Genomic DNA, 14,724 nt, shown 5'->3' with positions numbered 1-14,724 from the left:
TGACAGGAAGGCGGTAGCACCTCAACTAACCATGTGTCACAACATGGGTGTAAAGAAGAGCATCCTTGATTGCACAACATGCCAAACCTTGAAGGATGGGCAGAAGAAGACCAAATGGGGTTCCACTCCTGTACCTAATAAAGTGGCCACTGAGTGTGTGTTTTGAGTTGCAGGAGCAGAGTGGAGAGAACGAAAGGAACGTTGTGATAGGAATTATACCAAGAGAGTTGAGATGCTGTTGTGGCTGAATAAACGAGGATGATGAATGACAGTTACTGCACAGAGATAAATGAGGGTCAAGAGGAAGGATACACCAAGGTTTGAACAGTGGGACACAACACTTGCTGGAAATCAGGAAGGAGGTGGGAAGTAATTGACAGACAAGTAGGCAAAACTTCATGAATCTCTTACTAACTCTTCCTTCAGTTAGTCCTGATGAAGGGTCTCGGCCTGCAACGTCAACTGTACCTCTTCCTAGAGATGCTGCCTGGCCTGCTGCGTTCACCAGCGACTTTGATGTGTGCTGCTGAAGTTTTTGCTCCCATTTGGATCCAGAATTGGAAGACAAGTTTATGCTGATGTTGGATGAGGCTCAAATTGATCAAGGGATTTCAGCCAACGCTTGGAGTTTCACCAACCCTACTTTAATGTCCAGGAATTGTTTTTAAACTTCCTTGTCTCGTAGCTTTTGAACTGAATTTAGGAAAGCAACGTGGTTGGATAGAGAAATGTTGCGCATTCCTCTGGTTATCTCTCTGATTGCACAAGAGCCATGTGCTCCAAGCCGTTCTGGTGTGGTCTGCCTGGACAAGCCCTACTTTCATTCAGTAATGCAAATATTTGAGCCTGAAAACTGGACTGCGTTGGTGGAGATTTGAGAGAAAACTAGCAGTTGTTGTTAGTGCCATGCTTGTTCAAACCCGTTCTGTTGGGAAATAAATAGCATGCAGGAGTTTTCTTCTAAATCTGCCTGCGTGAGTAAAAAGAGAAGGCCTTTCCTGTGAAAAGTGCAGAATGAATTGCTAACCTATTTTGATAATTCTTAAATAGCTCACCTACATGTTACAGTAAATCCTTGGATTGTCATCAGGAAAGGTCGTTAATCATAAACTAAGCATTATGATTCCATGGGAGAGAGAAAACTTCACAGAACTGATGCACTTTAGTATAGATATTTTGTTTTATCTGGTAATAATTGACAGCTGAATTGAGGGTTACTCTAGTTGGGAAAGATTGAATAGCGGCAGCTGTCTTCAGAGAAAGTGTAGTACTGGTGTAAATGCCTCCTAAAATTTATGATTTCATTTGGAAGGATGCAGGTAGAAATGTTTCCACTTGGGGACAGAATCATAATAAAAATAATCACTGGTCAATGCGGTAGAGAAATTGAAAAGAACTTTACCCAAAGCCTTAGAATGTGATACAATACAGGGGCAATACCATAAAGGAACAACAAAATTTAAGGAGAAACTAGATGTGTATATGTGAAAATAAAAAGATGATTCTATTAATTGGGTTATTAAATGGAAATTTGCAAGAGGTGTAGCTGTCATTCAGGGATGTCTCTGTCCTACAATTGACTTGCAATATTTAGTTTCATTTGGCTGCTAGTTATATTGGCACACTTGACACTTTAAAATCAAGGCACTTAAAAAAAAATCTATGGATGCTGTGGCTCTCCTCTGGTCAGAATCAGCTTTAATATCACTGGCATATGTTGTGAAATTTGTTAGCTTTGCAGCAGCAGTACAATACAATACATGATAGTATAGAAAAAAATGAATTACAATTTGTGTGTGTGTGTGTGTATGTTAAGTAAGTAGTGCATATAAAAATAAGTGTTGCGGGAGTGTTCATGGGTTCAATGTCCATACAGAAATCGGATGACAGCGAGGAAGAAGCTGTTCCTGAATTGCTGAGTGTGTGCCTTCAGGCTTCTGTACTTCCTTCCTGATGGTAACGATGAGAACAAGGCATGTCCTGGCTGGTGGCGGTCCTTAATGATGGAGGCTGGTGCTCATGATGGAGCTGACTGAGTTTACAACTCTCTGCAGCTTGCCTCGATCCTGTGCATTAGGCCTACCATACCAGACAGAGATGTGGCCAGTTTAAATGCTCTCACGGTACATCTGTAGAAATTTGCAAGGGTTTTAGGTGGTTCTGTCTCTAATTCCATTTGTGGATGCCAAATTCCTTTTGAAACTTCAGTGAAGCCCTTGATAGTGTTGGCACTATAGTGGACTTGGAGAATTTGCAGACCGTAATTAAAATCTTGCAGTTAGAACTTCTTACTATTTGGCAATTGGAATTTTGGGTGTTAACAAATACTGTATATTATTGGTTTCTAAGCTACATGGGCTTTGATTTAAGACAAACATTGGGTCTCTCCTACATGCGTTCTTTCAGATGAATTTATTTATTTTTTATTCTGGCAGCGAGGAGAGAAAAATGCAACCAAATCGGTGTTAAAGTAACTAACTTTGGCATGGCTTCAGGGACCTTGGATTAATAAGAGCATTACCTATTAAAAACAGTTTTGAATGTCTTCTGTTCTATATGCTAACTGTTGGCTTTAATTAGTTTTCAAACTAATCTTTTCCTGTCAATTTCTACTGCCAACTCTTGTCCAACCTGCCGTGCAGTGTCAGCGACTTGTTGGAATATTGTTCACTGGTCATGGTTGAAAACTAGTTGATGAAGCAATGTCAGTAGTGAGTTCTGCCTCTTTCATTGTACAGAATTTCAAGGGAGTCTACTGTAATCCTCCCCGATTGTATTGTCTGGCAGAGACTGCAGCCATATACTATACCACCATACCCTCTTCCCACAATAACGTGTATACACTCTTTTATCAGCCCTCAAAATGGTCAGCATTATGACAGCATATAAAAAGGAAGCTTTGCTCTGAATGTCCTTCAGTGTTATTATTAATGCATCAATTTTTAAATTGTGCTTTTAATGTAAATTGTTCAAAAAAAAGCTTCAGACTTGTCAAATACAAGCAGATTTGTAATAGCACTCCTGATGAATGGTTTTGGCCTGAGACGTTGACTGTTTATTCCTTGCTTGATGACTGAGTTCCTCCAGCATTTTGTATGTGTTGCTGTAGATTTCCAGTATCTGTAGAATCTTTTGTGTTCAGATAACAAAAAGTTTGTTTAGGTTGTTTTAAAGGTGTGTTTGAAAGAATTCCAGAGCTTGGTATGTAGACAACTATTGGGAATGGAGTACTGAAAACTGGTGATATACAGGGTGCCATAAAAGGAATGCAACTGTCTTAAAGCACGAGATGCTAGCGATGGTTTGAGAATGCCACCATGGTGTTTTATAACTTGCTTGTGTAATGGCAGCTTAGATTACTAGCCAGCATGGCATTTTTCAGCAATTTAAAAAAAATTCCAGTGTGAATTGAACAAATTCTGGACACCAGTGCTCTTAACATCAGTTATAGGGCGGCATGATAGCATAGTAGTTAGCATGATACTGGTGAACCACCGCTGTCTGTTAGGAGTTTGTACGTTCTTCCTCTGACTGCATGGGTTTCTTCCAGGTGCTCTGGTTTCCTCCCACAATCCAAAGACGTACCGGTTGGTAGATTAATTGATCATTGTAAATTGTCTCATGATCAATTTAGGATTAAATTGGGGGATTGCTGGGCAGCAGGGTTTGAAAGGCCAGAATACCTATTCTGTGCTGTATCTCAATAAATAAATACAACAATAGGCAAGTTACTTCTAAAAATGAGACATAGACTTTTTATTGTTTTACTCTTTCACCTAATTCTCATGATTGCTACTTACCTCAGCATGCTTTTCACAGTAGAATATATCTGGTATTTAATTGTAAAGAATAGTGAAACTGGTGGTCAGTAGAGCTACTGAGGTTCTATTGTGCTTTTTATAGTTTGATCTGAAGAGAACGCTTTGTCTTGTTCACTTCTGCTTCTATTATTTCACATTAGACTGTTGGACTGCAGTATTATCCATTATTAAATATTGCAGATGAACAGCTTTGCATGGCTCACAAATTTGTCAGCGGTAAATGGGTTTTTATTGAACAGCATTAAGGACTTGAGCTGGCTTTTGTACGCTGTGTATTAATATTTGTAATAAAATGTCCCTAATGAACCTTTTAGCCAACCAAATAAACATCACTCAGGATGAACTATTGAAGACATTAGTCATAGTTGTATTGTGCTTTGTGATCTGTGATGTATTATTGAAAGGACGGGGAGAGCAGATTCCATCAGGTTTTACCACATGTGGCACTAAAGATGGATGCCCAGGAACAAGTGCTTATGGAATCTTCGATAAAACGGGTCAACATTTCCCACTATGTAGGAACCCGTCGAGTTTATATAATGTGCCATCTCCCATCAGACCTCACTAACCCATTTTTCCCCGTAACATATTTTCAATGTTCAAAGCAAGTTTATTATCAAACTACAGATGTTTTACCATATACACCCCTGAGATTCATTTTCTTGCAGGCATTAACAGTAGAACAAAGAAATACTATAGAATGAATGCAAAGCTACTAGCCGGCTGGTGGTGTAGTGGCATCTGTACCGACTTCGAGGCGAGTGGTCCTCTACACGCTTTCCATAACTCTGGTGACTTGTTTGTTTAAAAAAAACAGACAAATGCTAAAGGAACAGCGAGGTTCCACAACGCGTGGAGAGGAATAACAATGCAAAGTGACACTCAAGAACTGACCAATATGCAAAAGAAGACAAATGTGCAAATACAAAATAAATCAAATAATAAATTAACAATACTGAGGCCATGAGTCGTCGAGTCCACAGCAATTCCCATAGTATTTCTCAATTTCATGGTTCTCCTGCGATTGACCTACACTAGACAGAGTTTTCAGTAACCAAGTAACTAATATGTATGTGTGAGGAGAAGCACCCACAGTCACAAGCTAATGTGCAAACTCCATCCGGTCAGCAACCGCGGTCAGGATACAAACATTCTTTAGGGCTGTGCAGTGCTATGTCTCATAGTGTGACTTTGATGTGCTGCCAACCACGCTGCTGTACTGGGTACCTAGCATAATGCCCCGTGCATTGTTGTGTGGGAACCTGAAGAAGTTCTAGGTTTTCCTACAATAATTAACTTCTTGCTTTTGGAAGTGGAAGGGTTGCCCATGAGGGCTGGTATTGGTAGATCAGGACAAATAGAAGCACTGGGGCTGCACCAGGGCTGGTATAGTGAATGCAGACCTGCTCGTTAAGTTGGTAGACTGTCCAGATCCTCTGATTGCTCATTGCCTCCTTTTTGGATGGCAGGCAGACCTCTGTTTTCCTTCTCTTGGGTATCTAGCTCTCCAAGTCTAGAGACTTCTCAGAATAACAAGCTCAATTGTTTGCAGAATGTTTTGGACGTGACAGCCACAGTAAAGCTTATTACTGTGGGGAAAAAAAAAATCTGTGGCAAGAAAGAGAATAATTTCTATCACATCCATGAGGAAATTGAAGATAATAGGGTGAAGCAACATACATCAAAGTTGCTGGTGAACGCAGCAGGCCAAGCAGCATCTATAGGAAGAGGCGCAGTCGACGTTTCAGGCCGAGACCCTTCGTCAGGACTAACTGAAGGAAGAGTGAGTAAGGGATTTGAAAGCTGGAGGGGGAGGGGAAGATGCAAAATGATAGGAGAAGACAGGAGGGGGAGGGATAGAGCCGAGAGCTGGACAGGTGATAGGCAAAAGGGGATACGAGAGGATCATGGGACAGGAGGTCCGGGAAGAAAGACAGGGGGGGGGGTGACCCAGAGGATGGGCAAGAGGTATATTCAGAGGGACAGAGGGAGAAAAAGGAGAGTGAGAGAAAGAATGTGTGCATAAAAATGAGTAACAGATGGGGTACGAGGGGGAGGTGGGGCCTTAGCGGAAGTTAGAGAAGTCGATGTTCATGCCATCAGGTTGGAGGCTACCCAGACGGAATATAAGGTGTTGTTCCTCCAACCTGAGTGTGGCTTCATCTTTACAGTAGAGGAGGCCGTGGATAGACATGTCAGAATGGGAATGGGATGTGGAATTAAAATGTGTGGCCACTGGGAGATCCTGCTTTCTCTGGCGGACAGAGCGTAGATGTTCAGCAAAGCGGTCTCCCAGTCTGCGTCGGGTCTCACCAATATATAAAAGGCCACATCGGGAGCACCGGACGCAGTATATCACCCCAGTCGACTCACAGGTGAAGTGATGCCTCACCTGGAAGGACTGTTTGGGGCCCCGAATGGTGGTAAGGGAGGAAGTGTAAGGGCATGTGTAGCACTTGTTCCGCTTACACGGATAAGTGCCAGGAGGGAGATCAGTGGGGAGGGATGGTGGGGACGAATGGACAAGGGAGTTGTGTAGGGAGCGATCCCTGCGGAATGCAGAGAGAGGCGAGGAGGGAAAGATGTGCTTAGTGGTGGGATCCCGTTGGAGGTGGCGGAAGTTACGGAGAATAATATGTTGGACCCGGAGGCTGGTGGGGTGGTAGGTGAGGACCAGGGAAACCCTATTCCTAGTGGGGTGGCGGGAGGATGGAGTGAGAGCCGATGTACATGAAATGGGGGAGATGCGTTTAAGAGCAGAGTTGATAGTGGAGGAAGGGAAGCCCCTTTCTTTAAAAAAGGAAGACATCTCCCTCGTCCTAGAATGAAAAGCCTCATCCTGAGAGCAGATGCGGCGGAGACGGAGGAATTGCGAGAAGGGGATGGCGTTTTTGCAAGAGACAGGGTGAGAAGAGGAATAGTCCAGATAGCTGTGAGAGTCAGTAGGCTTACAGTAGACATCAGTGGATAAGCTGTCTCCAGAGACAGAGACAGAAAGATCTAGAAAGGGGAGGGAGGTGTTAGAAATGGACCAGGTAAACTTGAGGGCAGGGTGAAAGTTGGAGGCAAAGTTAATAAAGTCAACGAGTTCTGCATGCGTGCAGGAAGCAGCGCCAATGCAGTTGTCGATGTAGCGAAGGAAAAGTGGGGGAAAGATACCAGAATAGGCACGGAACATAGATTGTTCCACAAAGCCAACAAAAAGGCAGGCATAGCTAGGACCCATACGGATGCCCATAGCTACACCTTTAGTTTGGAGGAAGTGGGAGGAGCCAAAGGAGAAATTATTAAGAGTAAGGACTAATTCTGCTAGACGGAGCAGAGTGGTGGTAGAGGGGAACTGATTAGGTCTGGAATCCAAAAAGAAGCGTAGAGCTTTGAGACCTTCCTGATGGGGGATGGAAGTATATAAGGACTGGACATCCATGGTGAAAATAAAGCGGTGGGGTACAGGGAACTTAAAATCATCGAAAAGTTTAAGAGCGTGAGAAGTGTCATGAACATAGGTCGGAAGGGATTGAACAAGGGGTGATAAAACAGTGTCGAGGTATGCAGAAAGGAGGGTGAAGTTGTATTTGATGTATTGTAACTACCTCGCGGAAGTTCATTTGCCTGTAACAGAATCCCGTGATTTTGTGTTCTGCTGCATTACCTTCTTCCTTTCTCCAGTGCTCTAGTCCCACCATCTATCATAGACTCATTGAGCTGAAGAGAACGCCTCGGAGGCTTACCAGCATGCTACCTGGCTTTGGTAACGGGGAGATATTGGATAGGCTAAGCTTGTTTTCCCTGAAATGCAGAGGGAAATTATAAGATTGAGGTGTAGATGGGACAGTACCAAAAATGAGGACGTAGATTTGAGGTGAGAGGAACTAATTTTAAAGGGGATCTGAGCGGCAAGATTTTTACATGTAGTAGTTGGAATGTGCTGGTAGTAGATGCGGTAGATTGAGGTACCGTCATGGAGTTACTATGAGGATGCAGATATAATATTGGCAAGTGGAAGTAGTGAACATGGGCAAAAGTGTAGGCATGGACTTGATGGGCTGAAAGGTCTGTTTCTGTGCTTTGTGGCTCTATCCAGGGTCCGCAGACCCCTCGGTTAATGGTAGGGGTTCATGGCATAAAATATGTTAGGAGCCCCTGCTCTGTACAGAGCAAATGCAGACCATTCAGTTTGTCGTGCTTGTGTCAATTATTTTGGGAAGAACCATTCAATTTAAAGTGCATTCCTATCAACATTTTAAAAATTAGTCCTTGTGCCTTAGACTCTGTTTCTGGATCATAGGAAAGTATTTTAATTCAGTTAAGGTTTGTTTTTCTCGTAGGTTATCCTGGGAAGTAAAATTGTCGTGCTTTGCAGAAAGTTGTATTGAAATCATCATTAGGAAAATTCACTGTGAAATACTTTGGTTCTGAAATGGAGTATTTGTGTGCTCTTTATAAAAGAGTTTTACGGCAACTGGTAGAGTCATGGAGCCATATAACAAACATATTGTCCATTGTACATATGACTAATCCCATGACTCAAGTACTTGATTAGATCAGGAATTGCCAGCCTGGGGTCCAGAAACCCCTTTCGTTAATGGTAGGGGTCCAGAAACCCCTTTCGTTAATGGTAGGGGTCCATGGCATAAAAAAGGCTGGGAGCCCTTGGTCTAGATGCTGCTTTAATGTCATGAGTGTCTGCTGCCACTATATCCTCAGGCATTGCATTCCAGATTCTAACCAGTCTATGTAAAATTTCCCTCAGATCCCCTAAACTACCTTTAATCCCGTTGTGAGTTCTCTAGGGACAAATTTCCACAACCCAGACAACAGAACGTGGTTGGTCCCCTTTGCAAAGAGTCAGGAACCAAGTACTGAGTCGTACTGGAAGTTCATTAGTAACAGCTTTCCAATTGTATAACTGACCACGAATGATTGCTCTGTTTCCTGTCACTCTACCAGTTTCCCTTGTTGAATCCCATGGCTTTTGACAAAAATCTGCCATGTGATACATTTTAAAACCTTGCAGAAATGCATTTAATCACATCAAATACATTGCTCTCATCAACCCTTCACATTACCACCTCACAAAGATCAAATTAGTCTGATGCGATCCTCCCTTAACAAATATGTGCTGGCTCTCTTGATTAATTTGCCTTTCTAAATGAAGATTCATTAGACTTGATTACAATAAATACATGCCTCTGAATTTAAAGTAACTGGACAATTTTCATTTATCTGTTGTAAACAACAATGCAGCATTAACAGTCTTCTGGTGCTGCTCTTGTTCACAGGGAAGATTAGAAAATGATCATCAGAGCCGCTGGAAATATTTCCCTTCTGTCGTATTTAAACAGTAGGGTGTTTGAAAATTTATTCACTTTCAAAGATGTTTATACTTTCTCTCTTCATATAGTTATCTCTTTGAACTGGTTCTAAGGCTTTCTTTCTGCACCTTTTCTCCAGCTTCACACTCCTCTGTGCTATCCACTGTTTCTGTACTCGCTGGTGCATGGGAAGATTGTATATTTCCTACTTTTTGAAATATTGCTTAAATTTTAAAATTAAAATTCTACCTGCTGGCATGATTTCAATATATTACAGAACAGGTACATGTGTGATGGGGTGGGGGTGTGATGTGTAGTGGTCTATGTTGGAGGGATTTGAAGTGGGGGGTGCATGGGGGTGGTGTACGTGAGTTCAAAAAGGAACTTGCGCTGTGTAGTTTTCTGGGATCTATTTTGTATCTGGTTGTGTGGGAGAGTCCCCAGTCTGAGTTAAATTAACAAGGAACATTTTGCCCTATTTTCAATGCCCTAATTTTGTAGATTCAGTCAGTATTTTTTTAGACCTAGTTATTACTGTATTAGGTTTGGTTTAGAGCTGGTTTAGACCTTGTTTGAACGATGTCTTTGGTACTAATAAAGACGTGATTGAACTATGGGCTGTGTGGATCACTGCGTCCTGGTAGACTAAACTGAATGTTAAATGTGAGGACTTGACTTTCAAACATCATCCTTGTATGGCCAAAGGCTGCACTGACACAGTTGAGCTGCAAGCAAATTTTTCATTGATGATCTCTCTTCACTGAGAAGTAGCTTCTGAGTTAAGGGCAAGGAAACAATTCTGATTGAGGTTAGAGACCGAATTGGATGCATTTCAGATCTGCAGGGTTTGCAGGCCATTAATCCCTATAAAGAGAAACTTAGAAACATGAAATGCTGTGATGCTTCACTGCCAGATGAGTTGAACACCTCATGCAGACGTTGAAAGGGAGAATAAAATGACACCTGCAGCATCTGGTGACCCTGTGATCTCTGTCTTGGATGTCAGAACATCTTTCAAGAGGGTGAATCCTCGCAAGGTGTCAAGACCTGATGGTTTTCAGAGCCTCACCAGTTACACCAGTGCCAACCAACTGGCTGGAGTGTTCAAGGACATCTTCAATTTCTCACTGCTGCCTTTGGAGGCCTGCTTCAAAAGGGCGACAATAATGCCAGTGTCTAAGTAGATTAAGGTGAGCTGCCTCAATGACTGTTGCCCAGTGGCACTCACTTCTGCTGTGAAGTGCTTTGAGAGGTTGGTCATGGCTAGAATCAACTCCTGTCTAAGGAAGAAACTGGACCTGTTGCAATTTGCCTATCTCCACAGTAGGTCTGCAGTGGAAGCAACCTCACTGGTTCTCTACTTGGCCTTGGATCACCAGGATAATAGCAAAACCTACATCAGGCTGCTGATTATTGATTACAGCACAGTGTTCAATGTAATCGTATCCTCAGTTCTAATCCACAAGCTCCATAACCTGGGCCTCTGTATCTCCCTCTGCAACTGGATCCTTAACTTCCTCACCGGGAGACCACAGTCAGTGAGGAATGGAATAGCATCTCCTTCTCACTGACAAATCAATACTGGTGCACCACAAGGATGCGTGCTTAGCCCACTACCTTACTCTCTCTACAACTGCGTGGCCAGTCACAGCTGAAACACCATCTTTAAATTTGCTGATGCCAACTATAGTTGTGTCAGAATTTCATTTGGTGGTGAGGTGGAAGCATACAGGAGCAAGATAAATCAATTGGTTGAGTGGTGTCACAACAACAACCTTAAACTCAACATCAATAAGACCAAGGAACTGATTGTGGATTTCAGGAAAGGGAAGCCAAAGGAATGCATACTAGTCCTTATTGAGGGAATCAGAAGTGGAAGGGGTGAGCAGTTTCACAAACGAGAAAATCTGCAGATGCTGGAAATCTGAGCAACACACACAAAATGCTGGACTGCCGAAGGGTTTTGGCCCGAAACGTTGACTATACTTTTTTCCATAGTTGCTGTCTGGCCTGCTGAGTTCCTCCAGCATTTTGAGGATGAGCATTTTGAAGTTCCTGGGTGTCAACATCTCTGAGGATCTATCAGCAGCCCAAAACACACTGATTACAGATTACTTCTTTGGTAGGTCTGGCATTTTACATAATAAGTAGCTACTCAACTGAGATGGTCTCAGGCTTAAGGCTGATTTATACTTGTGCGTACCAGCTTACACTGTAGCCTACACAAGTGGGCTATGCCGTTGTGAGCATTTATACTTGTGTGTTGGTGTGTCTGCTTCGCTCTTCAATTCACCGCCAAAACGCTATGCCACTGTGTTGAGTTTCTTCGTGTTGAAACTCAACACAAAGAAACTTAAATTTCAAACAATGGCGACTGAAACTGAAGGAGGGTGAATTTTCTGTGCTTGCCCGGCCACTGAGAGACATGGACAAGGAAATGCATTTCAAATATTTTCGGATGTCGGCAGGTAGGTTTGACGATTTGGTTCATTGTCTCCAACCATTTATTTTGCATCAGTGTACGCACAGTATACTCAGAGACTGACAATCACCATTCGAGTTTTAGCTTCAGGTGGAAGTCAACAGGCTGTAGCAGCTAGCTACAGCTGGCCTCAAGCACAGGGTCCTCCATAATTTCGGAGGTCTGTAAAGCTTTATGGAAAGTATTGCAGCCAGAGTTCCTTCCCTGCCCTTCAGTCGCCCAATGGGAAGCTATTGCAGCGTAGGAGGAAATGCAATGCTACCAAGCGGACCAATCACAGTTGTTTCAGTCTGCGTCGCCGCGACGCATAGTTACATTTTGGGAGAGGTGCGCGTTAGGGTTCGGCATAGAGTACAGCGTAGGGTACGCGGCTACGCCGTACCTACGGCGTACATTTGACACACAAGTATAAATCGGCCTTTAGTAGGTCATTACCTGAAGTTCCTTGTGTCCACGTTCAATTGCTCTGATTACGTTATCCCAGAGCAAGAGTCAGTTCAGAGTTCACAAAATGGGGTGTTGGGGGAGAGCAAAGGCAACTGGTTTGTCTGCTTCCTGTGTCCTTGATTCGTCAAGTCCACTAATTGTAGACTAGTTTCTTCTGGCCAACAACCTTTAACATTTAAAAAATTTTATTTAGAAATACAGCCCAGTAACAGGTCATTTTGATGAGCCTGCGCTGCCAAATTGCACCCATGTCACCAATTAACTTTCTAACCTTTGGAATGTGGGAAGAATCCAGAGGAAACCTAAGTGTTCATGGGGGGATTGTACAGACTCCTTGCAGGAATTAAACCAGGTTATTTATGTATGTCTGCTGCAAGGCTACTTCTACCATATATTCCGGTGAGTGGACTAACAAAGATTTGAAGCTTGGCCTCAATGTGTGTGTAGGTAGACGTTGTTTGCATTCCCAGCCTGACCTGTTGTGTTCCTCCAGTATTTTTGTGTGTGTTGTTCGCATTCTTCAGCTCTATGACCTGAGGGTTGACTGCGTCGCAGGTGACTGAAAGTTGAACACTTTCAGAACTAAGTTTCCAGATCAGCAGGGCAGTTATATTCCTCTCCCTCCCTCCCCACCCCATCCTCATCTCTTTGTGGTGAAACCAGTAGCATCACCACTTTCTGCCGTTGGGGATTTGCCAGGTAGTATCTAAATCTTTCATTGTGGCTGATTTCTCCTTTTAACAAGTAGTTCCTAAGTTACGGCGTGATTCTGTTCCCTGAACTCTTTGTAAACTGGAACAGTTCTTAAGTCAGAAATGAGCAAACGCAGTGTGTGAGGGGTGGGGGGAGGGGGAAGGTTCACAAAACAGCTGTGATGGGATAGTAAGCAGGTGCGGGAAGAGTGGTGGCCATCTGGCGTCATTGACTCAGTGAGCAGCTCAGTGGTCCCAACTCTGCTCGGCTCAGCCTGGCCCCCAGTAGTTGTGGTTTAGAGGTAGAGTTGTGCAGATGGATGTTGGGAAGCAAAGACACACAGAATTACCCCATTCTCACCTGGCAGAAGATGCCTGCTGCCCACAGCAGCTGGCAAAACTGTCCTGCCAGTCTCTCAAGCATTCATCTGTGTGTATAGGTTGTCCATAAATTGGGGAATGGGTGATCTATTTTGCATTTAAGCAGAATCTGAACATTTTTTTTCTCAGAAGATCACTAATTCAAGTATAAGTTTTAAAAAAATCTGTGAAAAAGAAAAAAAAGGGGTTCAACAGATGGTCAGCAAAAAAAATTGCTTTGACCAGGCGTTCTTCCCAGAGGAAGTATTTTGCTGTATAAAAAGATGTGTTCCACAAATGCATGCTGCTGGGTTGAATACAATAGTTGGATACTTCCTGCAATGTAATCCCAGGCAGGATGCATTTCCTTTTGAAGTGAGTGAATGCTCCACTCTTACCTCAGTGGGACAACAGTTGCCTTTAAAATAGTTCCGAGGGAGGGCGAGGATGTGGGAAGGAAATTTAACCAGAGCAGAGTAGAATTTGATCAGAGTAGCTGGAGGTTAGGATACTTTTGTACACTGTCAAATCCATTTGGGGTTACATGGTGCATTTGCTGCTCTTGGCTGCTGTTTCTACCATTTGTCATTGGGTCAGATGGTGCTTATGTTTGAGTAAGCTAAATTTCTATAAAGTTATCTGGATTTTTGAGCAGTTTTCGGCTGTCCATTCAATATCTATCTGTCTACTAATGCTTTTGCAATATTTACTTTTAAAATTAATTTCTCGTAGCTGTTTTAGGGAATTTGCATAGTATAAATTGGCTGTGATTTCTAAAGCTGTAGCAGTGACAACCCCAATTTGTACATTAAGACTCTGGGGGCAAAGCTTTAAAATGTGGAAGATCTAAGTGTTGTACATGCATAGAGCAAGAACAACCATGCAGCTGTCGGATTAAGCGTTTTTTACGGAGTCACGTTAGCCTTGGTACAGTCAAGACAACTTGCAGGGTGGAAGTGATGAACCTGGCCCACCAAACCAATACAAAAAAGCATTTGCACTCGAAGTCCCGCACAAAGAGGGAGGCCCGGTCGAATCACTTTGCAATCAGTCGGCTGCGTGCACACTTGACACACCGATCTCCGCATTCGATCTGATATGGTTCAGTAAGAAGAAGCTATTTTACCTAAGTTGAACTCTATCACTTGTGGAAGTGTCAGCAATAATCAGTTAGCACTTTGAAAAGTGTGTTGGATAGGTATTTGTAAAAGAATTTGTCAGAATCTGTGAAATGAGTAAAACTGATAGGATTTCTTTGGTATTTTCAGTTTCCTTAATTTAACATTATGATAATCAGCCAGCATCCATGATGCTGGCTCTTACTCCAGATCTATTATCTCAAAGTCATGTAGAAAATTATTCATTTGAGTCTCCTGAAATCATGTCAGTTTGACCCCCACATGTATTTCTGGCCATATTCCCCTCCAAAATGTGTCTTTCTGTCATTGAAACATTGTGTGTTTCCATCCCTACTGTAAATTGTCTGGGGGAGGCAGTTGTGCGGAAGAATTGCCTTTGCCGTCCCAGACGAACTGATCCTTGCTCTGACCCCGCTTTATATTGGCACATATTCCTACTGCGCTCCATTTCTGCAAATGCTCTTCCTT

At 42.9% G+C, this 14,724-nt stretch overlaps 1 protein-coding gene across 3 annotated transcripts in view; it reads left to right on the top strand.

Annotated features, from left to right (window-relative positions):
* The window catches only part of LOC134338490 (coronin-1C-like), a 181,357-nt gene that overhangs the window by 67,016 nt on the left and 99,617 nt on the right, over positions 1 to 14,724 (top strand). Inside the window, exon 1 of one of the 3 annotated variants that reach the window (XM_063034337.1) lies at positions 12,410 to 12,464. The exons of the other annotated variants lie outside the window; for them this stretch is intronic. Coding sequence (XP_062890407.1) covers positions 12,425 to 12,464 — 40 coding nt within the window. The 5' untranslated portion in view covers positions 12,410 to 12,424. Of the gene's footprint in view, positions 1 to 12,409; positions 12,465 to 14,724 lie in introns of those variants that run through there. 3 annotated transcript variants of the gene reach the window in all.

Source organism: Mobula hypostoma, chromosome 27, assembly GCF_963921235.1.
Source record: "Mobula hypostoma chromosome 27, sMobHyp1.1, whole genome shotgun sequence".
Lineage (NCBI taxonomy): Eukaryota > Metazoa > Chordata > Chondrichthyes > Myliobatiformes > Myliobatidae > Mobula > Mobula hypostoma.
This window is presented reverse-complemented; position numbering and strand designations above follow the sequence as displayed.